Raw genomic sequence first — 25,705 nt, 5'->3', positions numbered from 1 at the left:
CGGACGACACATACCGGCCCATATCTAGCATCCCGCGCGCCTCACCCGAGCGCCTCGCCCTCGCATCCCCCGACAAACCCCCCTCCCCCGACGCCGCCAACACCATCCTCTACCTGGCCTACGGCTCCAATCTCTGCGCCGAAACCTTCCTCGTAGGTCGGGGTATCCGGCCCATTTCCCAAATCAACGTCTCGGCCCCAAGCTTCGACCTAACCTTCGACCTCCCGGGCATCCCCTACAGCGAGCCCTGCTTCGCCAACATCGCGCCACGCAAGCTCCCCAAACCCCCTCCAATCGACGACCCGACCAAACCCCCCATCGGCCCTCCTCCCCACAATACGCTACCCTCCCTTCCCGTCCGCCGCCCAACTTGGTCCAAAGGTCTCATCGGCGTAGTTTACGAAGTAAGCCCAACGGACTATGCCACCATAATCAACACGGAGGGCGGGGGAGCGGGATACCAGGATATTCTTGCCCCCTGCGTTGCCCTACCCCCTCCGTTCCAAATCCCCGAGAAACCGCCCGTCCCCGAAATTCCCAAGCCGTTTCTCGCACACACGCTCTACGCGCCCCGGCTGCCCGCCGATCCGCCTACGGATAGATGGTACCAGAAATTCCTGACACCGGTGCGGCGGCCCGAGGCAGACTACGCGCAGCCCAGCCCGCGGTACCTGAAGAAGATCCGCGACGGTGCGGCGGAGCATTATTTGCCGGACGAGTATCAGGCGTATCTGGCCCGGCTGGATGCGTACGAGATCACGCGGCGGAAGCAAGAGGTGGGGAAGTGGTTGTTTTTCTTGCTCTGGTCGCCTGTGTTCGCTACGATGTTGGCACTGGCGAAGCTGCTAGCGGATGAGAAGGGGAGGGTGCCGAGGTGGTTAGGGGTGACGATGAGTGTGTTTTTTAATATGATTTGGATGAGCTATGATCGGTTCTTTAAGAGCCGGTTTGGGGATGGGGAAAGGACTATGGAGGATGATGATGACGATGATGGGGATGAGGAGTGGGCTGCGCAGGGACGGTGGAGGGGGGGTGGGAAGAATAGATTGCTCGCGGATTGGTGATTTATACCAGTGCGTGTAGAACGATGAGATGGCGAGGGATCCAGGAACAACTACGTTGGAACATGTGAAATACAGACCAGATTGCACACAAGTACCTTCAAACGACCGATTGGCAATAGCTCCTACAACGAAATTCATCACCTCATTGACCAACCAACCCAAGGGATACCAAAGCTCTCGTGAGCATCTAAATATACGTTTGCCAGTAGCATCCCATTCCTTTTGTTGCTCACCCTTTTGCCCGAAATCCGCCATCTATCAATCACTCCGCCGTAATCAATGAGTAGAGGTCCTTATCCGACTCCTTACCTTCCAGAATATCGTAAACCGCCTTAAAAAACTTGTACTTATGCTCCACCCCCCTCGCCTTCAAGAACGTGTTGACCTCCCTCGCCGTCGAGTTACCCTGCAACTTCTGTCCATTCAACACCCTGGCCTCAATCTCCTCGACGGTGCAGCCCTGCTCGACTGCCATCTTGGCACACTTGAAGTTGCGCCCTGCGTGGCAGCTTACGTATAAGTCGGCGTACCCGGCGCTCTGCAGCGTTAGCGTGTCCGTCTGAAACGTCTCGCCGAAGAATTCCTTGCAGAAGTTGACCATCTCCACCATGCCCAGCCGGATGAGTTCGGCGTGCAGGCCGGGCCGCTGGTCCCTACCTGCTGCGAAGCCGATCCCCACCGCCACGATGTTCTTCAGTGCTCCGCCGAGTGACACACCCGCTACGTCGGACACCATGGTCACCCGGAAGTAAGGGCGATCGAAGAGATTCTTGAAAGTGTTGCAGTCTAGGGGTGGATACTCTGGCGGAGCAGGGACGAGTTGGGTTTTGGCGGCGCGGGCTCGAGAATCTCGCTGGATCTCGGTTGAGCTGTTGTCAAGGTCTACGAGTGGCGGCTCGTAGGCAATGGTCGTCTGGCATTGCAGCTCTTGGGCAATGTCGGTGGCAATGTTGGCACCGCTCAGAGCGCCGCAGTAGATGCCCAGAGCTTCCCCGATCCACTCGGAGAAGAGTGTGATGTCTTTGTCGACATGGACCCCCTTGATGCAGGATATGCCACGTGCCCAGGGTACGATGTTGCCTTTCAGTTGCGAGCAGACCTTGTCGAAGAACTGGTGGGGAAGGTTGAAGACGAGAATCGAGGAGTCACGAGCTGCGTCCTGGACGGATGGGTTCGCAATGACATTGTCAGGCAGCTTGATGTCGGGTAAATACTTGACGTTCTCGTGGTGTGCATTGATGATCTCGGTGAGCTTCTGGGGTTTCGTGCCAATGGCGGGGTCGTAGTAAGGTGAGCTTTCAGGAATGACGACGTCTTCCTCGTACACCCACATTTGGACGTCTTTGTGGAAGAGTTCAGGGTGCTCTTTTGTGTTCTGGGCCACAATCTTGGCCACCGTAGAACCCCAGTTGCCAGACCCGATGATGGTCACCTTGTGACGCTTCTCGCTGGAACCCTGCACCATCTTGGACGAGAATGTTCGGTGGATTGATTTGGGAAATACGTAAGGAACCCAAGGCGGTATCGCCTGGCTCTGATAGCAGGAAAAAGGTAGGCCGTAAAGGTGAGTAGAAAGCGAAGTGGGATTGCAGCGGTAAGAATGTGTGGCAAGTCGCAGTTGAGTGAGACCTCGCATTTACCTAGGTTGTATGTATGGGGTCGTACTTTCTAATATGAAAGTCGACAGCGTCCTGAAATAATAAACCAGGAAGGCGTTATCTTTATCGTTGAGCAGCAGCGGCATCCAAGTGTCACCTAGGCACAAAACGCAGACCGAGGGACGAGACGTGGGCAAATTACTTACTAGATCCGTATCGCAATAATGCCCCACCATTTTTGATGTTGAGTTGAAGCTACGATCCATGACGGAATGCTTCAAGGACCTGACCGCCTGCCATATTCGAGTAACTGGGGTCCAACATGTTGGTTGAACTGTGATGCGAGCAGTTTGGTTGGCAAACGGCAATGTCCGATCTGGAGAAATTGCCGAGGACGACGCAGAAAATTTCGGCCGAACTTCGCTGCCAATTGACTTTCTCCACTATTCTTGCTCAGAGCGGAGGAGAATCGAGGTTGCCTTCACTATCGAATTCGTTTGGCATGTGAAAGGGGATCACGAGAAGCATAAATTCTCAGGTGCAGCAGCCTGAAAAAAGTAGTTTGTGTGTGTTGGCTTATATTGGCTCCTATCCGCGAGCGCCGGAGACCTCATATCGTCAGCAATGGTGTGGGGTCGCGATGCGAAAGTTGTGTGGTTGTGAGCATTGCATATGCTCGTGGTACTTGGCAATACGAAAATCGTTCAGAGCTGTACGTCTCAACACTTTTACGCAGTTGGATTCCGGCACCTTCAGAAACTGAACAGTCAGCATCTCATAAGTAACTCACCTAACATATAAGTTGCCAAGAATAGCCAATGTCCCTATTGCGGGTTATTCGCGACACCATTGGCGAATTGCTGCTTGAAGCGATGATACAGGGGAACCGATTTTGACAAGGCCGACAGCATGCAGATGATACCGCTTACCCAGGTGGGTGCTCAATTCGGCGATACAAAGTAGTGGATGAATGTTAGTGTTTCCAGAAGTACAAGTTGGACAGGCATCTCTTAAGAGCTTGAGCGAAGCAGCTTGGGGGGATCTCGTTGGTCGGACTATTGTATCGCAAAATTCCTGACTTGGACACTCGAAGCTACGCCATATCCTAGTTGGGGAGCTTCACCATGCGGTCGATGCAGCTCAGTCTTGCTGCTGCCCTATATGCTTTTCAGGAACGCGCACCTGGGCGTGATTCAGGTGCCTTGCTTCAAGATCTGATTTGGCGCTGGTCTCAAAGTGCTCGCGCGGTCGTATGTTCTCGCTAAGGAAGGTTCGATCCATCAGTGTCAGTGACGTCAATTTGGCGGAGCTCCAGAGACTGCCCCGCGTGGTAGACCACTTCTTAGCTTCCAACCTAGCTTCTAGTTCTGGCCCCCCTTCCCACTCCCCCCCTCAGCGCAACGTCGGATGTGGTTTGCAGCTTCAGCCCTTCCGCAATTGGCTCGAACCGAGCCCAACATGGGATTTCTGTTGAAGAGCCGTACCACCACGACCATACCACTACTTCCGTGCCGTTTCTAGGCCTTCTAGCTTCCACTGCTACTGCCCGGCTGCTGCAACCATTGGCTTCCCGAAATTCCTCCTGTATCCATACCGCTAGGGTCTAACGTGATAATTCTCTCTTGTCAACACACCCAATACGAGCAAGCCAGGGGTTTTCCCAAGGCGGCTTTTATTGGCGGGAGTCGCTATTCCCCGGCCGTACCTTCTGTCTGCTTGCTTACTTGGCACAATCCCATCGTCGATTTGGCGAAGACAAAACCAATCGGCTAGCTCCAACAGCTCCCACGCGCCTGCTCACGTTGCACAGAAGAGTACCTGCTCTGCTCTGGTCTTATTCTCTCTCGTTAGATCAAAACGAGTTTCCCTTTGAATGAGCTGACCTTAATCTTAGCTCACTAAACCACCAACCGGTTCCGTCTTCCTAAAGCTCTCCCTCAGCTCCTAATACTACTTACGGTCGCCTTCCGGTGCTGAGCGCCACGCTTTCTCAGGCCGACCCGTGTATGCCTTCCTCCCATTCTCTCATTTGCATCAACGTTTTAAATCCCTGCATGTCCTTCAATTCGAGCCTGTGGCTCACAAAATGATCCCCAGAACCATGACCTCAACCGAGGTCTACATCCTTCCTTTAAAGGACAACGGCGCTCCTGACGTCCATGGAGAGTACATCTACCTTGCCTCAGGATCCCGCGAGCCCATAACCATTCGGTTCACGATCGAAGGAACCTCTTCAATTTGCCGGCAGGGCAGCTTGTGGGTAAACATTCCAGAGCGCGGTGCCGACTTTCAACGACATTCATTCCGAGAGTTCAAGTTCGTAACCTTCACTGTAGTCTACCCACAGATGCATAGAACGGTGAATTGACGTTCCACGTAGGCTCGTCCCTGACTTCAATCGAACAATCGAGATATCCATTCCCGTATACGATGCCGGCGCATTTGCCTTTTATTTGACTTACGCCGAGCTCCCCAAACTCTCCGGGGAGGTTGGCTCAGGCGAGGTTGCTTCGACTGATAAAAAGAAAACGCAGACTTACTACATAGATGTGGCGCCGCGGCTATCCCTGGATGGTAGACCTTTGCCACTACCAGCACTGTCCATATTCTCGGTAATCAGCAAGTTCATGGGCAAGTATCCTACCGATTGGGAGAAGCACCTGCGAGGCATCAGTGGCAGGGGCTATAACATGATACACTTCACACCGCTTCAGGTCCGAGGAGAATCGAATTCTCCGTACAGCTTGTATGATCAGCTAGGTTGGGATCCTGACTGTTTCCCCGAAGGAGAGGCCGATGTGAAGAAGATGGTGGACAGTCTGGAGCAGAAACATTCTCTTCTGAGTCTCACGGATATCGTCCTCAACCACACTGCACACAACACTCAATGGCTGATGGAGCACCCTGAAGCTGGTTACAATTTGACAACAGCGCCATGGCTGGAATCTGCATATGTGCTCGACACGAAGCTTCTCGAGTTTGGATTCAAGCTGGAAGAGCTGGGGTACCCCAAGGAGTTCAACTCAGTGGATGATTTGTTCAAAGTCCTGGACGGAATAAAGAAGCATGTCGTTGCCGAGATCCGACTCTGGGAATACTACGCGCTGGACGTTGACCGAGATGTCGATGCGGCCATCGGGTTCTGGGCGGGTGGAAAGACGACTTTTCCGGAGGGTTCCACCAAAATCGATCTCGTCAACTTGAAGGATGCGAGTGCAAAAGATCAGGCAGCTTATCTTGTCAAAAATGGATTGCTGGGCGATGACCGCCTAGGTGAACGATTCAGGAGACATATCGATCCCCAGGTTTCCGCAGCTTTGATCTCGTCCTTTTTTGGAAGTTACCGTGGTGAAACCGACGAGGCGACGATTCGTACGAAATTAGTGTCCATCTTGGATGCGGTCAACATGCCGTTTTACGAGGAGTACGACAAAGAAATCGGTGAAATCTTGCAGCAACTGTTCAACCGAATTAAGTATACTCGAATTGATGACCACGGTCCCAAAATGGGACCGGTTACTCGGGAGAGCCCACTTATCGAGACTTATTTCACACGCTTGCCCAAGAACGAAACAACTGCGAAACACGAGAAGGAAGACATGGTGTTAGCCAACAACGGCTGGGTGTGGGCCGGCAATGCACTCGTCGACAATGCAGGACCTTCATCTCGTGTCTACCTCCGTCGCGAGGTGATTGTATGGGGCGACTGCGTCAAGCTCCGATACGGCAGCGGACCCCAAGATAGCCCCTGGCTATGGGAGTATATGACGAAATATGCCCGCATGCTTGCTAAGTATTTTGCTGGTTTCCGGATCGACAACTGCCACTCCACCCCTATTCACGTCGCAGAACATGTTCTTGATGAGGCTCGCCGTGTCAGACCTAACTTGTACGTCGTGGCCGAGCTATTCACTGGGTCGGAGGAGATGGACTACGTCTTTGTGAAACGGTTAGGCATCAGTGCCTTGATCCGGGAAGCCATGCAAGCATGGAGTACTGGGGAGATGAGCAGGCTTGTGCATCGCCACGGTGGTCGTCCGATTGGAAGCTTTGAGGTGGACGAAATTTCCAAGAGCCAACTACAGAACCCTGGCAGCCCGCCCATGAGCCCTGGAGCCAATGTGGGAGAGGCCACTCGGGAGGTGATTCGTCGCATCAAGCCCTCTCCAATCCAAGCCTTATTCATGGACTGCACGCACGACAATGAAGTTCCAGCGCAGAAGAGGGACGCCCGTGATACGTTGCCCAATGCGGCTCTCGTAAGCATGTGCTCGAGCGCAACGGGTAGTGTCATGGGGTACGACGAGATCTATCCCAAGCTGGTGGATCTTGTCAACGAGTCTCGACTCTACACGTCCCATTCATCGAATAAGGAAGTCAAGGTTGGCGCTGGTGAAAGCGGCATTGGCGGAGTTAAGAAGTTGCTCAATCAGATTCACAAGCTCATGGGCATGGATGGTTATGATGAAACACATATCCATCACGAGGATCAGTATATCACAGTCCACAGAGTACACCCCGAGTCCAGGAAAGGATACTTTCTCATTGCTCATACGGCCTACCCGGGCTACGGTAACGGCAATGGAGCATTCAACGCCGTGCACCTCGGCGGGACCAAAGTTCAACATTTGGGAAGCTGGATGCTTGAGGTCGATACCGGTGAGGATGCCATGAAGGTCATCGAGGAAGACAAGAAGTATTTGAGAGGCCTGCCAAGCCGCGTAGTCAGCCTGCCAGGTGTCCGGATAGAGGTCAAGGGCGACGATACCACTATCACAGTTCGCGACAAATTCCCACCTGGCTCGATTGCGCTGTTCGAGACTTGGATTCCAGCTGCTGAACACTCCTCTGGATTGGACAATTATGTCACGTCAGGAGCGAAGGCTGCCATGGCAGAGTTGAATCTCGTAGACTTGAACTTCCTGCTTTACCGATGCGAGGCAGAGGAACGCGACGGAAGCGATGGCAAGGATGGCGTGTACGAGATCCCTGGCTATGGCAAGATCATTTATGCTGGTCTGCAAGGATGGTGGAGTATCTTGAAGGATGTCATCAAAGACAACAATCTTGCGCACCCACTCTGCCAAAACCTACGTGATGGTCAGTGGGCGCTTGACTATACCGTAGGCCGACTGGAAAGAGCTGGTCAAGAAGAAAACTTCAAGTCTCTCGCAAAACCTGCGGCATGGCTGAAAGATCGCTTTAGTGCTCTTCGCGGTATTCCAAGCTTCTTGTTGCCGAGATACTTCGGTCTGGTCATTCGAACTGCTTACATGGCTGCAAAAGAAAGAGGGCTGGACCTCTTGAACGAGAACACGCGCAATGGCCAATGGTTCCTCCAGAACCTCGCCATGGTCAGCATCCAACAGACAGGACTCGTCAAATCTGGCTCGCTATGGCCCACGAAACTAGTACCATCTTTGGCTGCAGGTCTGCCTCATTTTGCTGTTGAGTGGGCACGCTGCTGGGGCCGTGATGTCTTCATCTCTCTTCGAGGACTGTACCTCGGAACTGGGCGCTTCGATGAGGCGGCAGAGCACATCTTTGCATTTGCAAGTGTTCTGAAGCATGGCATGATTCCCAACTTGCTAAGCAGTGGCAATTTGCCGCGATACAACAGCAGAGACTCGATTTGGTTTTTCCTGCAATGCATACAAGACTACACTCGTCTTGCACCAAACGGAACCGAATTTCTCAAACGGAAAGTCAAGCGTCGATTTTTGCCCTACGACGATACCTGGTTCGCGTCAGAAGATCCCCGCGCGTACTCGAAGGAAAGCATTATGGAAGACATCATCCAGGAAGCCATGCAACGACACGCTTCCGGTATGAAGTTCCGCGAAGCCAATGCTGGTCCCAGCATCGATTCTCAGATGCGCAACGAGGGTTTCAACATTGAAATTAATGTCGACTGGTCCAATGGTGTCATATTTGGTGGAAACCAATTCAACTGCGGAACCTGGATGGACAAGATGGGCGAAAGTGAACGTGCAGGCTCAAAGGGCGTACCCGGTACTCCTCGAGATGGTGCCGCTATTGAGATCACTGGCCTTCTCTATAGCACGCTGAAGTGGCTCGCGAAGCTGAACTCGGAGGGCAAGTACCCGTACAATGGGGTCAAGAAATCCGACGGCTCCGAGGTCACTTTTGCCGAATGGGCTGGTTTGCTCAAGTCGAGCTTTGAGCACAGTTACTACGTGCCAACCGATGCATCTGAGGACGGCAAGTATGCTGTCAACTCTCATGTCATCAATAGGAGGGGCATCTACAAGGATCTTTTCCGTTCCGGAAAAGAGTACGAGGACTACCAGCTCCGCCCCAACTTTGCTATCGCTATGACAGTGGCCCCCGACCTATTCGATCCCTCGCATGCCATGGGCGCACTCATCTTAGCAGACAAGGTACTTCGTGGCCCCACTGGAATGGCCACTCTTGATCCCGCCGACTTGAACTACCGTCCGTACTACATCAACAGCGAGGACAGCACTGATTTCGCGACGTCCAAGGGCCGCAACTACCACCAAGGCCCCGAATGGCTTTGGCCCACGGGCTTCTTTCTCCGGGCATTGCTCAAGTTTGACTTGATGCGCCACAAGGAGAGCAAGGAGGGCCGCGTTGAAGCCTTCCAGCAAGTGACTCGCCGTCTGCAGGGATGCAAGGAGATGATTGAGAGCAGTCCCTGGGCTGGTCTCACGGAGCTCACACAGAAGAATGGAGAGTACTGTGGCGATTCCAGTCCGACGCAGGCGTGGAGTGCGGGATGCTTGATTGACTTGTACATGGACGCTGCTGAGTATGCCGAAGGCTCGGCTTAGGTAACGGCAAATTGTCAACAGGCATGTATGTACATGAGGTTTAGAATGGGTAATAGAACATGGGGTTTGAAGAGCATTGATTGTATAGGCTGAAAAGTACATAGAATATGGGTAATGCTGACGGGACGGTTATGAGTTTACGAATATAGTCAGCTCTCTAGTGTTTTTTCGTTCCTGCATTGGGGTTATATAGTTATGAAAAACAGTTCACGAGATTACGCCCAAGCAGTAGATGAGGTTTCATAAATATTTCAATTAGACAGTGGGAGGATGTGCATCAGTTGTATTTGTTTACTTGACGAGGTGCACAGAGGATCATTTAGAGGCGTATCAAGCGAACATGACACTGAAGGCGAGTGGCTTTCAAATGATAGAAATGTCCGTACATAGTATTTGAGTTGCTCCTATTCTAGGCATCACAAGACGCCATGAACGTCAGGGACATGTCCTGTCCGCAAACCTGCATGTAACTTCCTCAGTTCTTGCATCACAATATGACCTTGAAAGAAGTCTCCTCCACGGATGGTGAATGTTTAAGTAGCTGTAGCTTTCAAACGAGATCTTCGGACTCACAGACCTACGGACTTCACTATTCACACTTCCCCACAATGAGAACATCTGAATAAAATTATAGAACTATTCTCAATTGGCCCTGTCGCTTTTTAGGGCATAGAGAAGACTCCCTTCCCCAGTGGTTCCGTCTAACACTTGGACTTGGGAGCCATATCTCAAAGTCGGTCAAAGGATTCGCGACTTTGGACCATGATGATGATGCTGTACCACCTAGTCCCAGACCCCTTTTCTTCTTTTCTTTGTAAGCCAGTGAATACCGACATATGTTCCTTCCCACCATCCAATTCGGATCCTTTATTACCTTAACCAAGGCCGAAAACCGTAACTCCGTTTCCAATAAAACAAAACAAAAACAAACAAAACTGGTGGGAAACATCCCATCCATGGTAAATCGAGCATGGCCTACCCTTGGCCTGACAACCAAAAACGCCAAGAATGATGATATGCCGGTTCAGAGATTATTCGGTAAGAATATGTGCGCGGATAGCAGGGGCACCGCTATTGGTTGGACAAGTATGTGCTTCGGAAAGAAGTTTCGAGTATTGCGTGACACTGGTAGTCGAAGGAGGGCTATCGCAGATGCTGATCATGTTCGCTGAGAGACGTTCCACTTCTTGCGTGACTTCTTTGGCTTCTCGGTGTAAGCGCCGTCGGTGTGGCCTGACATGAACATGCCAGGTTGTCCAGCTCCCCTCTTCACTCCAGGTCCAACAAGGTTTCCTTCCGTGTTGACGGCAACGGTGCTCGGTAGACCCTTACCGAGCTCGTACATCCGGTCTTTCTTCTTAAGGTACTTGCGGCGCCAGATGCAGGCTCCGATCCATATTCCTGCAATACCGACTACGACGATGACAATCATGATGACCCATTTCCAATGCGTTGACAACCTACAAAGTCAAGTTAGATGGGATTCGACAAGAGGCATAGCGGCCGGACGACTCACCAATCACCGCCACCTGAGTCATTACTGGAGTTGCTACCACTCGTGCTCGTGCTGCTTGATGAAGTGCCCGTCGTCGTGGCCACTTGAACTCTACCAGAACAGAAACTCGTGAACCAGCCCTGAATGCTCGATAGACCACCTGCATCCCCTGGACATGCAGCGTCACACACACCCGATGTGCCGGACAAGAACGGCTGTAATTTGTTGTAGCTACAGAAGCACGTGTCGTATGTTTCCTCGTCAGTAGTGGCAGCTACCGGCGGCACACAGGCGCCGTTTGCATCGTAGAGTGGGCCGCATAGTGTCGCACATGACGGCAGCGCCGTGAAAGGCACGACCGTTGTCACTGGTAAGGCTATATGATCATGTTAGCTCAAACTCAGCCGACCATGAAGATTGACGAAAGCTCGACAGGCGTTCGTCCGAACCCCATAATTGTGAATATCTCGAGATCGCCGTTGATTGGATGACAAGGAATGGGGAAGTCGTACCCATTATATTGGATCTAGTTTTGGTTATGGAGAACTATGGAGTTGGGAGTGTCGATGGCGAAAAAGAGGATGGAGGAAGTCGTTAGGATGATCGACCTGACTCGAGTGGAAGTGGTGAAAATATTCGTATCGATTGAGCTGGAGGTCTGCAATTGAAGGCGTGATTGTGAGTGACTGCGCCACGACTGACGGTGTCTGAGTGCGCGACGGCTAGTTTTTTTTGGTTTTTTTTTGGTTTTTTTGACGGTTGTGTCACTGAAGATGAGGCCTCAGCCCCTGTGAAGGTGGCACTTGGGTCGATCAATGCTCAATAGGCGATCGGGCTGCGTTACCGAGCTAGTTCTCCAACAGATGGGCTGCACTCGGCTGGGAAAGACGGTGGAATTGATAATGAGGTTATTCGCAAGATGTCGATGTCGATGTCGACAATGCTGGTAGAACGTCGGTCGGTGGTGTCGTGTCGTACGTGTCGCGTGGTTGACGTTGTAGTTATTCCGAGGGGTCGATGGAACCTGAAAACTCGCGTGCTTGAGGTGAAGGTCGTAGCTGTTTCTGCAGCTCCGGATTCGTCGGGAAAGCGAGTTACATCTGTAACGAGGGGAAATTGTCCTGGCGTGGCTCTGTCTGATACTGCGACACTGCAAACGCTCGTCAAAACAGTTCACAACCGTGCTGCGTCAGGGGTGAAACGAGCGTGAATTATTGAGAGCCAACAGCGGCGACGAAGAGGATGAAGCTGATGATGAGGGAAAGACGGATCAGAAACTGACCGATCGGACACTGGGAAGGAAGAAACAGGCCTTGAATGCGCGTGGACTGATGGGTGTGACTTTCGGCCAGTGAAAGCCGACTTGGCTGGCAAATATTGACGCTGGGATCAGAGGCACCACATGTTATGGATCCACCTGGGGAAAGGCCAGGGGCAGGGAGGCAGAGGCAGGGAAGCGGGTTTATTGCTGGCTGTGTAGAGTTGCGGAGCGAACCTTGAATCCTATGTTTATTGCGATGGAGGCTGATTGTTTTGGAAAGTCTGGCTGTGTGGCTGGTGCAAGCCACCTGAGCAGTTTCTCGATCAGTCACGCCAATGGAAGCAGCAACCCCCAAAGTCAATTCAGCAGGCTCTTCATGTTCACCGGCTCTTGTGACCAATAAGTGAGCACTCCTTCATGAGCTTAATAGTTGTTCTTCTTGGCCGAAATGGGGTTAGAAGCTGTTGCAGTGTCCAGGAGTCAGGTCACAGCTTGTCAGTCACGAAGACTCCGTCAAATAGCTGCAGAGTTGCATCAATGGCTCTGTTCGCATCTTTAATGCTGAGAATTTCTTCGAAGTAGTACGCTTATCAACTTCGACGACCCATTCTTGGATGAAGAGCATGATGATTATTTAAATAATCACTTCGTCACTTCGTGGACTCGGCGTGGCATGCTCAACACAGTTGAGCTCATTAGCCGCCAGGGTACAAGTCTTCAGCAAGCGACCCTCCTCGTCAGCCCCAATTTCCACCAACCAGAATTGACGTCATACAGCAGGTTTCTCCCTCCGGCGGTAACCAAACTGTCAGCTCCCGCGTCGCGCAAATGTGATTTATCTGCTGCTGTACAACTCTCCGAAGAACCCCGCGGATTCCAAAAACGAGGTGGAGAAAGCGTGCTTTGGCAAATCCTTGATCCCAATAAATGCAGTAGGAATTGCAGCAATCACAATTCTGGCTGTCGTCGAACCCGATGTCCGACGTGACGGCAGATCTCATCAAGATGGAACCAGGCAAGGCAGATCAAATGCTCGCCCGCCATTTTGCGTTAGCTCCCGAGCCCGCGTTCCCGGAATAGCACTAACGCACAGACAACGCTCAGGGGCTGGCAACAGGGTAAGCTCGCTCCTTCCTTTCTCCTGGGAGGGCGGATACTGAAATCTTGTCAGTGACAGCATCTCCAGTGTATAAGTATGTAAGTAGCATTTTGCTCAGGTAAGGGGGGTGGGGCACACACACTGATGATACGCTCCGACCATAAATTAAAGCGGGAGCACCAGGAACAGGCAATACCTAAAATTCAGCCAGAATTTCTTCTTCGTTCTATGCCACTGATCCACGCGGAGACTCAATCCCTGCGTGGCTTAACAATTGTCTCATGCCGCCACTGCTTATAACTATCCGAACTTTCAGCCTTGTGGATATGTTACTGACTTTTGGAGGTCACATGATGGCCTGTGTTCATCCTCCCCAGTCCATGATTTGCGTGAACGCATTCGATCTGCCAAAATACCAATGACATCTGTGAGCTGAAGTTTTAGTCAAGTGATGCCTTTTTCCGTCTCGCTCGTGGGGTTCTGTGAACGCCTCTATGCTCCCAAATAACTGCAAACTCCGACTCGAAACTGTCTCGTAACTTTCCAAGTTCAGCATATATAGGAGCGTTGTAAATTGACTTGTTCTTCTGCATTTTTTTCAACTGCTGGGTATCGAGACTCCAGAAGGCCTTGCGATGTGATGAACAGCAGCTTCCAGTCTCCTTAGAAATGATCATGCCCGGCCGAGTATGGTTACCGGGGTGTTCCTTTGTGAGCTTTGGAATCGTTCTTCATATGATCGATCATGAGCAGTAAGTTTCCTTTTCATTCTGAGTCAGCAGATCATGTGAAGTAAGAGAATATGGCCCTGTTCACAGTAACTCGGGGGTAACACAAACTTGCCCAACGTGGCCAACCAAAGTTGGCCACTAGCGGAACTTGGGGCTGATTGTACCTGAGCAAAGATCGACATGTACCCCTGGTGATCTGGCACTGCCAGCTCGGTCAATCCGAGTGTGGTAATAGACCCAACTTGCCAATCAAGCATTAATTTTTCAATAAGCGGAATAAGCGGCGTATATCGAACGAGAAGTGCGTGCTTGACACTGCAGTTGACCAACAAGCCTTTTTCATCATACTGAAGCAATCACAGAAATGCTAAATTTTGGAGAGCTCTTTACCATTAACTAGTGTTACCATACTTACATCGTTTGGGTTTCGTCGATCGCGTTATCTCAAAATGTAGTATGGTTCATAGCGCCACATCTTCTCGATTCAAGACCAATCAGGACTTTAAGCGGGTGATGCGAGTGCATATGGGGTGTGAATTGTTGTATTGGGAAAGGATGGCCAAGTCAGCTATTCTGGCCTGGCAGAGCTTTTTTATAGCTCTTATCTATCTTATCTCTAGCTATAGGGCAACCCCCCATGGGGCCACATATCAGCGGGCTAATCGATAGTATATATGCCGTAGGCTTCTAGCCACTATTATAAACCCTAAGAAGTATATATTCTAGCGTTGTCTTATCAGCAGAAAGTAGTGGCCGTATAGATTAGTTGTAGGTAATACCTCAGATAATCATAGCGATAGCATGCTTACCGTACTTAATATAATTTACTCTTTTGTTAAATAGCTTATTTGGTAATCGCTAGACCTGGCTGGCACTAAAATCCGTCGCGTTTTAGACCGTACAGTCGTCGCTAAAGATACTCTATTAGTTTAGTAGAAGTTAACTGAAGGTCGCTAAATCCCACCCTGCGGTATTATTCGCACGTACTTTAGTGAATTCTACCACTCTGGCCTTCCAAAAGCGGTGATATATTGTCTATTAGCCTATGGCTCTCAGGGGTAATTGTTATTATTATTATTATTAAATACGCCGTAGGCTCGAAGCCCCCGGTACCTCTACTAGTACTCCCGTATGTCAAACCGTGCCCTAATGGCTGGACTAAATACATACGCTGCGTCGTCGGTTCGCCCTATTGGCGACTGCGTTACGTCCACTACCATACTACGTTGGTTCTCAACCTACCAACAAAGTCCCCCCTGAGAAGATCGATGCTATCTGGGCCTTGAAGCTGTCCGACCCGTCCCTAGCAGCCACCTTACAATAGTCCCACTAACTACTGGTTCTCCTGTTGCCGTTGCGAGGTCTCTGCGAGAGTATAGTGGCCGTGGTGCGATAGCGGCCCGTAATCGTTCCCTCGGTCCTTCCAACAGCCCGCAAAAGAGGATTACGTGCTCTGCCGTCTCAGGGGCGTCGCCACAGCGGCATAGCGGCGAGTACACGCCAAAAGCCCCTGTCTTGAATAAGAAGGCTGCTAGTCCTATTTTTTCCGTCCTGATCTGGCACAGCGTAGACGCCTCCAGTCGGTTCAGGCCGAAATACCTGCCCCCTTTCGGTATCTGCATCGAAGGGCCCTCCGGTTCCTCAGCGATAGCGCGTCGCTGGCGATCGTGATGCTCTGCTCCGGTGAGCCATCTCTTCCTCCAGTGGCCGAGGAGGGCAGCCGGGACCTCCTTTTCCTCACTCATCCACTCGGAGCCCCGAGGGTAATTGAATTCGGTGTAGGAACTTCCAAAAGAACTGGTTTTATTACTTCAAGGCAGCCTCAATAGTGTTACGGTATGGGACATAGCCTACTTCGTCTGTACCGTTTTCAACAATGCTGTCTAGCTAATCCCGGGGTATTTCTCATCGTTCTGCAATATATCGAGCCTCCTGTACGGTTATGACCATAGGACGGCCGCTACGGTAGTGTGAGGCGAACAATCCAGTTAGTTATAGGCGCTTAGTGTTAGTCTTAACTACTAAAGGCGAGTATTCGAATCGACTAGCTACACCTCTAATACTAATACGCCAGCGAGCTAGGCGGTCATAGTTCCGCGAGCACTTGGAGAATGCTTACAGACGATTTAGCAGATTGCTATTAAAACCCGCGGAAGGGCTTTCCTAGGGGCATCCTCCATATTAAGTTATTGTAAAGGAATTCAGTTGGACGGGACGTGTTGAGGAGTGGGGTCAAGTGGGCTGAGCCCATTTAATTGATCTCCACAGTTCTGGTGATACCTCAACTCAACGTCAGCATCTTCAAACCGTCAAATGAAGCACTCACAAACCCGTTTCATTGACCGAAGTATCTCCAACTTGTCATCTCAAGTTCACAATCACACTTTCCATGGGGTTAGTTGGTAGTTCACAAATGCTTCTTCACCACTTCCGTCTTGATCCTTGCGTATTTTCATCGTTGCAAGAAGGCGCAATCCGTCACTCAAGCACAGCATCATGGAACTCAAATTGACGAAGCTTCGAATTGAACAACCACGAGTGAACAGGACCAAGAAAAACTAACACTAAGGTATGGTGTACACGAAACAAGAAAATAGCGCCTGCTACACAGCCATCCTCGGTGCGACTACCTAGTGTCCGCACTATGTTTCCAACAGATAGGCCAACCACCCGTACTGTCCTACACATTTTTCAGCGTCGACACTCGACCACTCTATTTCTTGCTCGACTTATGCTTGTGGCTCTTAGACTTCTTGGCCGAGCCCTGAGTAGCGGCAATGGACTGGGCATACTGGACCTCAGTATAGTACTGCCAGCCTTGTTCATAGGGAACTTCGCCAACGGCGTCCCAGGGGCCGTTCTGCAACTGATTCTGCATCCATGCCGCCGTTTGTTGCGACTGGGCGTTAGCATTGGCATGAGTTGATTGGCCTTTCTCTTTGTTAGCGTCAGAATGCTTCGGCTCAAGGCATGGTAGTCACCCACCGTGGCTGCCAGTGCCCTGACTGGTCTTCTTGCTTGAAGAAGACTTGGTGGCTTGGTAAGAAGACATCGTGGAATAGAGATTCTCTTGACGACCTATACTGATTTGGGAGGGGGAGGGGGTTTGGAGCCGTGAGATGCGAGCAATGGGGGAGTCTAACGTGTCGTCTGAAGACTCAGAATTGCCAGAGAATGTGAAAGACGTCAATGTATGAACTTCTTTGGTTTAGAAGGTGTTGTTGGGTGATGATGGAGTTAGAGTTGGACATTGATGATGAGGAAGAAACAAGCATCCTTATATACTCGTCAAGCTCTCGAGGTTCTTTCACATCAATAGCTCATCTAGGGCTGACAACATTGAGCTGTAACAGGTTGGCGATGCTGCAGACAAACGTATTGGAGCAAAAAACATCCCGGTATTCTATATTGGCGGTTTCACGCATGGTACGGGAGACTTAGGGAGACTGGGGTGGACTTAGGGAGACTCTGGGAGACTTAGGGAGACTTAGGGAGACTTAGGGAGACTTGGGAAGACTCGGGGAGACATTTTCGGGTGTGGGCAACCTAATAATTGCACACATTTGCGCATTCTCAACTCACCGGCCGCGCGATGGGCTTCAGATCCTGCCGAGTACGCGGCCAAATCTAGCATAGGACATATTTGGCGCATAGTGGAGGACTTGGTTTCGTAACACGAGTGGCTGCTATGATCAATCTCGTAAGTAACAATGCCTTTAGTCCGGCGATTTCCAACTACCCATATCCTTGTGGTTTGAAAAGGGGCGCACTTACCTAACGCCACCTTTTATCGAAGAAACGGATAGGGCCCAAGGGTGTATCAACGCTGATGGGTCTACAAACGACGTTCGGGCTCCGACTGATAACAGACCAAGCAAGTTGCCAATCCCGTGTCAACTACGTCCTCCAATATAATCCATTTGCGGCCCACTAGGCAAGTCATCCTGCAAGAACGTACATTGGACTGGATTCGGATAAAGACGTCGTTCTTGGTAGGGCCACAGTTCATCCTATGTCTCAGAATCGGATCAACTGCTACCCTTGCGGGTTACTGCGGAGGAATGCCACACAGTCACTGTCTGGAGGTATCAAGCGAAGGAGAGATGGCGGGAAATATGGATTCCGGGACTAACGACGTTGAACGATGGAGCCCAAATCGCTCAGACGGTGTTCTCAAGGCGTGGGTTGCTTTTTAGGGGCTTGCCCAGACGGGTGGCTGCAGCGAATCGACCTGACAGCTCCAGCTGGGATTGGACACATTTTTTCCGTTGGTTCGACGAGGACATCATTTGTTTTTTTCTGGAAGATACCTTCTCCAGGCGGTAGTAGCGATCTGCGTTCTCTGGCCCTTTCAAGCAGCCTGGAAACAACTTGTGTTACCGACGATTTTTGTATGGTAAGATGCCGTCACCGCTATGGACGGCACGACACTTCAGCAACTTGCCAGGGTCCGCCGAATCTCGAATGCACAGTGCCGTACGCGTGCATACGTACGCTCGATATTTTACCTGTCAAATCAGTCTATCACAAATCACCTAGCTTTCAGATCGTCGATTCTCCTCTTTCGCAACACATCACACTGCATCTTACTGCATCTCAACTACCTGCCCCTGATTGGATTCCTTCAGCCACTGAACCTTTCCGCCGGTAAAGAATAAGCGCCGAGTTTGTGCTTCGATGTACTGCAAGGAGAAGCCATCCAGCTGAACAATAGCGGCAGTGTTGCGCATCGACAATGATGTTTGCACGCGTGGCAGCCTGAGATATTGTGTGATGGTTTGAAAAGAAAAGGCGCATACGAGAGCGAGCGAATCACAGAGGTGCCATCTAACTCTGACAATACCACCGGGACAAACGTATTTTCTTTTGCTATGTATTGGGTGCATCTAGACGTACCTTCTTTCTTCAATCTGGCCCCACTAATGTTCGATCAGCCAGTTCCACGGCTGTTGAGACCATTGCCTCAAGGTTGTTATCAACCATGCCTCATGGCGGCCATGGCGGCAATGGCGGATGTTGATGATCGCCCATTCAGTCACTCAGTACGACCGTGTGGCTCTCCAGCACGTTTTGGTTTGAGATTACGGGCTGGTTTCGTGAGCCTCAGTTCTACAAGCTGGGCTTCTCGAAGTTCTAGATGTACTTCCATCGGCGCCCCATCGCGTGTTATACTCTCTCGTAAACAAGACCGTTGTCTTTCCACGTGGATGGATTACGATGCGACAAATCACGGCTCCTCGCGGATAATAAGCATGGCCTTATGCAGACGTCAGGCCATGGCGGTCGTCACTTTCGTCTTGATCGACCGATCTTTTCCAGCCTTCTTGTACAGGGACCAGCCACCATCGAACGCTAGACTCGTTTCTGAAGACAGCGGAATGCAGAATATCCCATCGGCGCGGCAACGATTGCTTTTCTGGGAAAATCTCTGTCTGTTGTACTCGGGATCCTCATGTCTGCTTGCCCACTAGGGAAGGAGCTGATACGACTCGTACTGGCCTCGGGCCGACGTGAGAGTTGCACAATGCCATTGGCGACTGCAGGACAATGATGTGGTCGGTATCAGTTTCCTCCATTCCTCTTTTTCGTGTCTCACATTGTGCGAGTCAAGCCGCGTGAAAGCTGGATGACAAATACCGGCTCCGAGGCGCTTCGAACCGTTACTGACAGATCATGTGGCAGAGACATGTGAGCTGGTATCAACGTCCATCGATGTCTATTTGACCGGCTTCAATAGTTTGTACTGATGCCGTGAGCTCGTGGTGGCTAAGATCAGGGCGACTGTCTGGGGACAACAGTAGGAGTAGTGAGGAACTTGGTTTTCATGTTCAGCAGTACCGACTTTACGGCTCATGCAGCTGCTTTGTTGCAGTTTTCCAAGAAAAGATCCCCACGAGGAAATGATCCACGATCCTTGCATTACAAATAAGACGGTACATGCCGTTGTTGTGGTTACTGAACTAGCAACCACAAGCGCTCACAAATAACCCAAAGGACATGGAGACATTTTCTACGCACGGGATTACCGCTTCTCCTCATAGAACTCATCCGGCACGGAAGGCATCCTGCTATCTTCATTGGACAGCAGCACGGCGGTGGGCGTAACGCCAATTTCTTCAGCTTCTCTGTCGGTGAGAGCTCCATAGAGGTCGGCTTCGTAGAAGCCACCCAGTCCATCGGGGAGGGAAAAGCAAGTTCAATGAATAGAAAATAATGGCGCTGATGAAGAAGCCTGAAATGCGGGATGCAAGTCAGTACGCCACATTTGCTCAGAAGCCTACGGAGATGGCAATATTTACCGATGAAGAAAGCCATGAAGTACAAGTCCTGCAAGCTCTCGGAGCATTTACATCGCCACGGACAGGGATGGCCAAGCCGCCAATGGAAGGAGCCCAGCCGGCGAGCCACGCGGATATAGCCCGCCAGTTCATCCCATGCTAATACCAGTACGTCGTGTCGTGCGTACGATAGCGGTGGGACGGACCAATTTTGCGCTTTCGGAGGAGGCAGTAGGCCGTCGCCATCATGTCAATGATTAGGGCCAAGAACACGCTGAACGAGCCTAGGAACTGGGATGAAGGTGGCAGCGTGCTTGAGGAGTCGCCATGGCTGAACGATCCAGGCTGCGACGAAGGTAATGATGGCTCCCTGCCGCATGATCATACAATGTGGCCACAGACCCGCTAGGTCGATACCGTCCCCACATTGTAGCATACGTTTTCGAACACGTTTGTCAGGGCAAAACCGAAGGCGAAGAAGAAGACGCCTGCTCGAGCTGCCGATGACGTAGGATTTCCACTCTTCGGAGTAGCGTGAGAAGTCCGAACCACTTGTAATCTCAGCAGCGATGCCGCCCATCATCTGATTGCACCAGCCATCATGAGCCAAGAAACGTTCCAGGGCGATCCTTCTGGCAGAGTTTGGCCAGTGTCAGAAGCGGGCCGGCCCCCTTGGCCGTAGTCAAAGCCCAGTCCATCATGGCGAGCATGCTACAGCCGCAGTTGACGGACGTAACTAGAAACGGCAACTTGAACTTCGCAGGCCAGATCCATAAAAAGAGGGCCAATAAGACCCAGAAGACGATGAAGCCTACAAGTTCGTTGCCGTCGTCGGCATGCTGGAGGGGAGGAAATTGGTCATTTTCGCGTAGGGGGGCCAGAGGGCAGACGACAATCAAGCGGCCGCCGTTCGAGATGAAGTTGAGCGGGATACGCTGCAGTAGGGTTGTGTAACTCCCGTGCATGCTCCAAGTGTAGCGGCTATGAACGATGAAGATATGTCATTTTCAGTCCACATCAGGCGACGAGGCAGAAGAAGCGACGATGATTATAGCCATAGATTGGCCAACGGAGAGGCCTTGGACTGTGCTTGCCGTCAGGGATCATGCGTTTATAATGATGCAACATGGTGGTGACCTACCGAAGAACGACTTTGGCGTCTGCCAGTTGGAGATGTTCAACGAGGGGGTTGTCCAGAAGCCGAAGCAGTCAAACCATCCCATTCACCAGCAAGGCGGCATCATGAGTCCGCGTCCAGAGCTGAATTCGACCCTTCTCGGGTTACACTGGGACGAATGTACCCCACGTCCGGCGGTGCGGGGGAAGAGGAATGAGATCCATCGCTCCAGCGGTCCGACCGGTCTGCTCATGCTGGGTCTCATCGCTGTGATCGCTGTGGAGGCGGATCTTGTCCATGAACATGTCGAAGAGTCTGAGGCCAGAAGTTACGGTAGCTCGGGAAACCTCGTCCGGGCTGGCAGACAGATGATGACGGCAGTTCCCGAACTATTAACTATCACATCATCAAGATAGCCTTCTTGGCAGTTATCTCCAACATGATGTTTGGGATCCTTGGGTTGTTACATCCGGTGAACCAAGACCAGACTACCGTTCCTGTACGTGACTTCAGACTGGGCCGATAATGAAGGGTGCCATCGGCCGTTGAGCGAACGGGGGTACCCCGGGTGTCACTTGATGCCTCTTGACTGGTTGAAGAGGGTTGATGCATCAACTGCTCTCCTGCTCTCTCCTGTAATTCGACATTCGTATCGCGCCGGTGGCGAATGACGATTGCACATCGACATGGATGAGAGGTGCGGCATTATCTTATCAATCGCATCTCCCATGATAATAATGGTTCCAACACGGGCAGGGGCTTATGACGGTGTTCCGACGTCGGCACGGTCGGCTCCGGGGATATTAGTACTTACGCTGCATGTCGCGGCGTGATTGTGATTGATTGACCTGGCCTGCTCAAGAGGAAAGACGTGTTTTAGACTTGCATCAATCACACGCTGCTAGCTGTGCCTCTTTTCGGTTGTACTTGCTTATCCGAGATCTTGTTCTAGCTTCCTACCAGTTGGGTTGTTCGACCACCTACCTATAAGAGCTCCACTACACTTATACCATTATGGGCTGCTCTTCAAGGTAACTGACAACATAGTTCCAAAACAAAAACAATCATTCAGTCGCCATAGAACTCAACATGTCAAAGAAAACACTCAGAATCGGAGTAGACGTTGGCGGAACCAATACCGATGGCGTGGTCCTGGACCCGACGCGGGCCTCAGACCCAGACAAGGGCATCATGGCCTCTCACAAATCTCCCACGACGACGAACCCCAGCCTGGGTATTAACAGCACCATCACCACTATGTTCAAAACGGCGAACATCAGCCCGGACCAAGTAGCCAGCGTCACTATCGGCACGACGCACTTCGTCAACGCCGTCGTCGAACGGGATGCGAACAGGTTGTCCAAAGTCGCCGTGCTCCGCCTCGTCGGGCCCTTCGCTAAGCACGCCACGCCGTGCATAGACTGGCCCGACGACATGCGCGAGTTGATTCTCGGGTACTATGCGCTTATCAAGGGCGGGCTTGAGGTGGATGGGCATTTGATTTCGGATATCGACGTCGAGGAAATCAAAGCCGAGTGTGCCAAGATCAAGGAAAGGGGCATCAAGTCCGTAGTTGTCGTCGGTATTTTCAGTCCGATCGACACGGTCGAGCGACAGGAAGAGCGCGCGGCGGATATAATCCACGCCGAGATCCCCGGGTGCGACGTCGTGCTGTCGAAGGAAGTAGCCAACTTGGGGTTTCTGGAACGGGAAAACGCGGCGATCTTGAACGCATCGATTTTGCCGTTTGCGAGGAAGACGATACGGTCGTTTCAGGAGCCTATCAAGGCTTTGGGTTTGCATTGTCCTGTGTTCATCACGCAGAACGACGGGACCATTTTGTCGGGGGATATGGCGGCCAGATTACCGATTAGGACGTTCTCGAGCGGGCCGACGAACAGTATGAGGGGGGCGGCTTTTTTGGTCGGGAGCAACGACGGGCTCGAGGATGCCATGATGGTGGTGGATGTGGGGGGCACGACGACGGATGTCGGGTTATTGCTTGCGAATGGGTTTCCGAGGCAGCAGGCGGCATATAGCGATTTGGCCGGGGTGAGGATGAACTTTTCGTGTCCGGATATTAAGAGTATCGGGCTTGGGGGCGGCTCGGTTGTGCGGGATGAAGAGGTGATGACGGTCGGGCCGGATAGTGTTGGGTATAAGCTTACGGAGGAGGCAAGGGTGTTTGGGGGCAAGGTACTGACTGCGACGGACTGTACGGCATTGGCGAATCCGAATATTAAGGTTGGTGACGCGGAGTTGGTCAAGGGCGCGCTGAGTGAGGAGGGGATCAAGAAGTTCAGGGCTGTGGTGACGAAGAAGCTGGAGAAGATCATCGATACGATGAAGACTTCGCCTGAAGACTTGCCAGTGTTGCTTGTTGGTGGTGGCGCCATCATCGCACCGGATCAGCTGAAAGGGGCGAGCAAAGTGCTCAAACCAAAGTATGCAGAGGTCGCAAATGCGGTTGGGGCTGCCATTGCCAGAGTCAGTGCTGTTGTCGATACGGTCAGGTCGACGGAATCCAGGACCACACAGCAGATCTTGGATGAGGTTTGTCAGGATGCGATTGAGAGGACGGTAACAGCCGGGGCTCTACGGGAGAGTGTTAAGATTGTTGAGATGGAGAACCTGCCCCTGGCGGTAAGTTCTTACTCCATCTGGAATACTGATACCATTTTACTGACGGAATTTTGCACAGTATATCGCCAACAAAACGCGCTTCATCGTCAGAGCCGCAGGAGAGTGTGACTACTCACGAACTGACCTAGAGACCGCGGCAGATGCCGGTTCTTCTTCCCCTGACTCGGCAGACCAGATGGACGAGTACAAAAAATCAGCTGCCGAAGAGAAGTCAACCAAGAAAACCAAATCCGAACCCAAGGAAGAAATCGACATCGCAACATACAAACCCACCGTCAAGAACCGAGTCTGGTACGTCAACGAAACCGATCTTTCCTGGATCTCCATCGGTTGCTACATCCTCGGCACCGGCGGCGGCGGCTCCCCTTACGCGCACGAGCTCAACCTGCGGCGGCTCATGCGCCTCGGCGCCATAGTCCGGGTCGTCAGCCCCGACGACCTGCCCGACGACGCCCAAGTTGGCTGTGGCGGCGGCGCCGGCTCTCCCACCGTAGGAATCGAAAAGCTCGCCGGCGACGCCATGATGGAATCGCAAATCGAGCTCTACAAAGTCTGCCCCCAAAAAGCAACCCACATGATCGCCATGGAAATCGGCGGCGGCAACGGGCTGCAGGGCATGACGTTGGGCGCAAGCCTCAACATGGACCTTCCCTGCGTGGACGGCGACTGGATGGGAAGGGCGTTCCCGACCAAATGGCAGACTACCCCAGTAGTATTCAACGAGCGCAGTCCCATCTGGGCACCTATCGCCATGACGGACGGGAACGGGAATACGCTCATCATGCCGTCAGCGAAATCGGACGCGCATGTAGAGCGGATTTTGCGCGCAGCGCTGTCGCAGATGGGATCTAGTGTTGCAGCGGCGGAACCGCCCGTCACGGGGGCGGAGTGTAGGAGATGGGCGGTGGAGCATACGGTTTCGCAGTCGTGGCGGATTGGGAGGGCAGTGGCGAGGGCTAGAAAAGAAAACTGTGTGGATAGGGTTGCAGAGGTGATTTTGGATGAGTGTGGAGGCCAGGGAATCGGGGGGAGGGTGTTGTGGAAGGGGAAGATCGTGGGCGTGAAGAGGGAGTTGAGGGCTGGGCATATATATGGTGAGTGTATTATTGAAGGGGCGGATGTGGTGGATGATACTGTGAATCCGGAGAGGGTGAAAGAATTGGCTGCTGCGGAAGGGCAAGGGGGAGGGGAAGCGAAGCAGTTCAAGGGTTTAATTAATATTCCGTTCAAGAACGAGAATATTGCTGCTATCAAGTTCAGCAAATCGAAAGATCAGGACGGCAAGGAAGTGGAAAAGGAGGAGGAAGTACTGGCTGTGGTCCCGGACCTCATCAGCATCATCGACGCCCAGAATGGGGAGGCTATCGGAACTCCTGAGTACAGGTACGGCCTGCTGGTCGTCGTGCTCGGCATCACAGCGAGTGACCGTTGGACTTCGGAGAGGGGAATCGAGATTGGAGGACCGAAAGGGTTCGGCATGGACGACCGATTCACGTATAAGCCCATGGGGAAGTTTGTGAAGCCGGTTAGTGTTATCGATGAGTTTGATGTGAGTGAATAGGGATGGGGATCTGGGGTATGAGATTCAAAGAGAGGGGATATTA

At 51.9% G+C, this 25,705-nt stretch overlaps 9 protein-coding genes across 9 annotated transcripts; 5 read left to right on the top strand and 4 right to left on the bottom strand.

The window, feature by feature from the left end:
* Positions 1–11: 11 nt before the first annotated feature.
* On the top strand, positions 12–980 carry BCR38DRAFT_327419 (uncharacterized protein; the record flags this gene model as incomplete). Its single annotated transcript, XM_040854827.1, has 1 exon — positions 12–980. A coding segment is annotated over one exon (969 nt), but the record flags the coding sequence as incomplete, so codon positions are not given.
* Positions 981–1,326: 346 nt separating this feature from the next.
* On the bottom strand, positions 1,327–2,529 carry BCR38DRAFT_460123 (glycerol-3-phosphate dehydrogenase [NAD(+)]; the record flags this gene model as incomplete). Its single annotated transcript, XM_040862375.1, has 1 exon — positions 1,327–2,529. One exon carries the CDS (start codon positions 2,527–2,529, stop codon positions 1,327–1,329), a length of 1,203 nt encoding a protein of 400 aa, XP_040712636.1.
* A 2,219-nt stretch (positions 2,530–4,748) lies between these two features.
* BCR38DRAFT_349952 (glycogen debranching enzyme) lies at positions 4,749–9,477 on the top strand (the record flags this gene model as incomplete). The annotated part of the gene is made up of 2 exons (XM_040856531.1): positions 4,749–4,978; positions 5,043–9,477. 2 exons carry the CDS (start codon positions 4,749–4,751, stop codon positions 9,475–9,477), a joined length of 4,665 nt encoding a protein of 1,554 aa, XP_040712635.1.
* A 579-nt stretch (positions 9,478–10,056) lies between these two features.
* On the bottom strand, positions 10,057–10,575 carry BCR38DRAFT_55962 (uncharacterized protein). The gene has a single exon (XM_040865475.1). The coding sequence runs from the start codon at positions 10,433–10,435 to the stop codon at positions 10,106–10,108; it is 330 nt and encodes a 109-aa protein (XP_040712634.1). The 5' UTR covers positions 10,436–10,575; the 3' UTR covers positions 10,057–10,105.
* Positions 10,576–10,636: 61 nt separating this feature from the next.
* Positions 10,637–11,488, bottom strand: BCR38DRAFT_412384 (uncharacterized protein; the record flags this gene model as incomplete). Its single annotated transcript, XM_040858686.1, has 3 exons — positions 10,637–10,937; positions 10,994–11,348; positions 11,485–11,488. 3 exons carry the CDS (start codon positions 11,486–11,488, stop codon positions 10,637–10,639), a joined length of 660 nt encoding a protein of 219 aa, XP_040712633.1.
* Positions 11,489–18,824: 7,336 nt separating this feature from the next.
* On the top strand, positions 18,825–19,775 carry BCR38DRAFT_55911 (uncharacterized protein). Its single transcript, XM_040865473.1, has one exon. It carries the CDS (start codon positions 18,935–18,937, stop codon positions 19,532–19,534), a length of 600 nt encoding a protein of 199 aa, XP_040712632.1. The 5' UTR covers positions 18,825–18,934; the 3' UTR covers positions 19,535–19,775.
* Positions 19,776–20,940: 1,165 nt separating this feature from the next.
* On the bottom strand, positions 20,941–21,306 carry BCR38DRAFT_488380 (uncharacterized protein; the record flags this gene model as incomplete). The annotated part of the gene is made up of 1 exon (XM_040864264.1): positions 20,941–21,306. The coding sequence occupies one exon, from the start codon at positions 21,304–21,306 to the stop codon at positions 20,941–20,943; it is 366 nt and encodes a 121-aa protein (XP_040712631.1).
* On the top strand, positions 21,129–22,306 carry BCR38DRAFT_55914 (uncharacterized protein). Its single transcript, XM_040865474.1, has one exon. The coding sequence runs from the start codon at positions 21,332–21,334 to the stop codon at positions 21,872–21,874; it is 543 nt and encodes a 180-aa protein (XP_040712630.1). The 5' UTR covers positions 21,129–21,331; the 3' UTR covers positions 21,875–22,306.
* Positions 22,307–22,547: 241 nt separating this feature from the next.
* Positions 22,548–25,662, top strand: BCR38DRAFT_350647 (uncharacterized protein; the record flags this gene model as incomplete). The annotated part of the gene is made up of 2 exons (XM_040856585.1): positions 22,548–24,101; positions 24,160–25,662. 2 exons carry the CDS (start codon positions 22,548–22,550, stop codon positions 25,660–25,662), a joined length of 3,057 nt encoding a protein of 1,018 aa, XP_040712629.1.
* Positions 25,663–25,705: the final 43 nt, after the last annotated feature.

The sequence above is a fragment of the Pseudomassariella vexata genome (assembly GCF_002105095.1).
Source record: "Pseudomassariella vexata strain CBS 129021 chromosome Unknown BCR38scaffold_12, whole genome shotgun sequence".
Taxonomy (NCBI): domain Eukaryota; kingdom Fungi; phylum Ascomycota; class Sordariomycetes; order Amphisphaeriales; family Pseudomassariaceae; genus Pseudomassariella; species Pseudomassariella vexata.
This window is presented reverse-complemented; position numbering and strand designations above follow the sequence as displayed.

Excerpts from the sequence above, each read along its gene's own strand:
- BCR38DRAFT_55962 (XM_040865475.1), bottom strand. The coding sequence starts at position 10,435 with ATGGATGGGATGTTTCCCACCAGTTTTGTTTGTTTTTGTTTTGTTTTA.
- BCR38DRAFT_55911 (XM_040865473.1), top strand. The coding sequence starts at position 18,935 with ATGTATTGGGTGCATCTAGACGTACCTTCTTTCTTCAATCTGGCCCCA.
- BCR38DRAFT_55914 (XM_040865474.1), top strand. The coding sequence starts at position 21,332 with ATGAAGATATGTCATTTTCAGTCCACATCAGGCGACGAGGCAGAAGAA.